Source organism: Penaeus monodon, chromosome 22 (genome assembly GCF_015228065.2).
Source record: "Penaeus monodon isolate SGIC_2016 chromosome 22, NSTDA_Pmon_1, whole genome shotgun sequence".
NCBI lineage: Eukaryota > Metazoa > Arthropoda > Malacostraca > Decapoda > Penaeidae > Penaeus > Penaeus monodon.
Genome location: NC_051407.1, coordinates 15,327,920 through 15,329,001, shown reverse-complemented (window position 1 = coordinate 15,329,001; position 1,082 = coordinate 15,327,920). Strand labels below are relative to the sequence as shown.

At 35.2% G+C, this 1,082-nt stretch overlaps 1 protein-coding gene across 1 annotated transcript in view; it reads left to right on the top strand.

The window, feature by feature from the left end:
• The window catches only part of LOC119586945, a 25,597-nt gene that overhangs the window by 12,038 nt on the left and 12,477 nt on the right, over positions 1-1,082 (top strand). Inside the window, exon 4 of the mRNA XM_037935678.1 lies at positions 173-391. Within this exon, the coding sequence (XP_037791606.1) occupies positions 173-391 (219 nt within the window). The remainder of the gene's footprint in view (positions 1-172; positions 392-1,082) is intronic.

The window sequence follows — 1,082 nt, the reverse complement described above, 5'->3', positions numbered from 1 at the left end:
TGAGTGCAGACGTAAGGGAGGTAAGTAGTTTTTATGCTATGTAAATGATTATTGTGAATTAGTATCTACAGAATTAAGAATGACTGCAGTAAACCTTGTTAGTAAATTATAAAATATACACAAAAAAATTATTTACAGTGGAAATCCTACAATTTTCATAAATCTGTTGCAGCCCTGAAGTTCCGCTACAAGAGACGAGACAACACTGAGTCTTTGTGCCGGAATTTCTCACTGTCCAATGTGAGCCTCCCGCTGGTGGACACCCTGATGTGGGACTGCATCTTCTTCAATAGATTTGGTTATTCCAACCACACCTATGACTTGTCCATCATCACAGACCAAGGGACAGGGGGTAACTTTGGCTTCAGGGAGCCAAAGAAGGAGAATTTTGGTGAGTCCTTGGCTTTGGCCTCAAGGAATACTTGAGGATATTATTTGATATTTAGCTAAGTTGGTGGATGGCTATCCTCAAAAGTTTTGCATCTTACATTTTATAATTAATAATTTGTCTTACCTGTTTTGGATATATTTCCACTTTATGCATTAGTAGATGCAATTGGATAGTGACTGTTTTTTTTGTGCTATTCAGAAAGAGGGCTGTTACTCAGCTTCTCTCAGATAATAGATTCAAAAAACCTCAGTGTTCCTATCAATGGCATTGACACCATAATATTTATTTGTATAAGTATCTCTGCATGTTCTTTTCTGATTGCATCTTGGCCTCTAGAAATTCAGTTGATAGAGTTGTGTTACAGAAAAGTCTCATTACTCTCTTTCAGATGTAGGTGCTAGAATATTTCTTTTTCTGTAGTGAGCTGTCATTTAAGCATTGTGCAAGAGAGTTTCTTTTGTTGATTTTGACCTTTGTTGCAAAACTTTTGGGATAGCCTTTGTAATTAAAATATTGAGATCAACTAGTTTTAGTAACTAGATATTATATGATTTTAAAAATCATTGGATCTAGCTATAATGTAAAATTAACATGTCAGAGTAGTTTGCTGAAAGCAGAGGTTTTAGTGATGATTAGTATAAAAACAATTACCTCCTGTTTTACCTAAAGGAACGAACACTTCAGAAAGAGT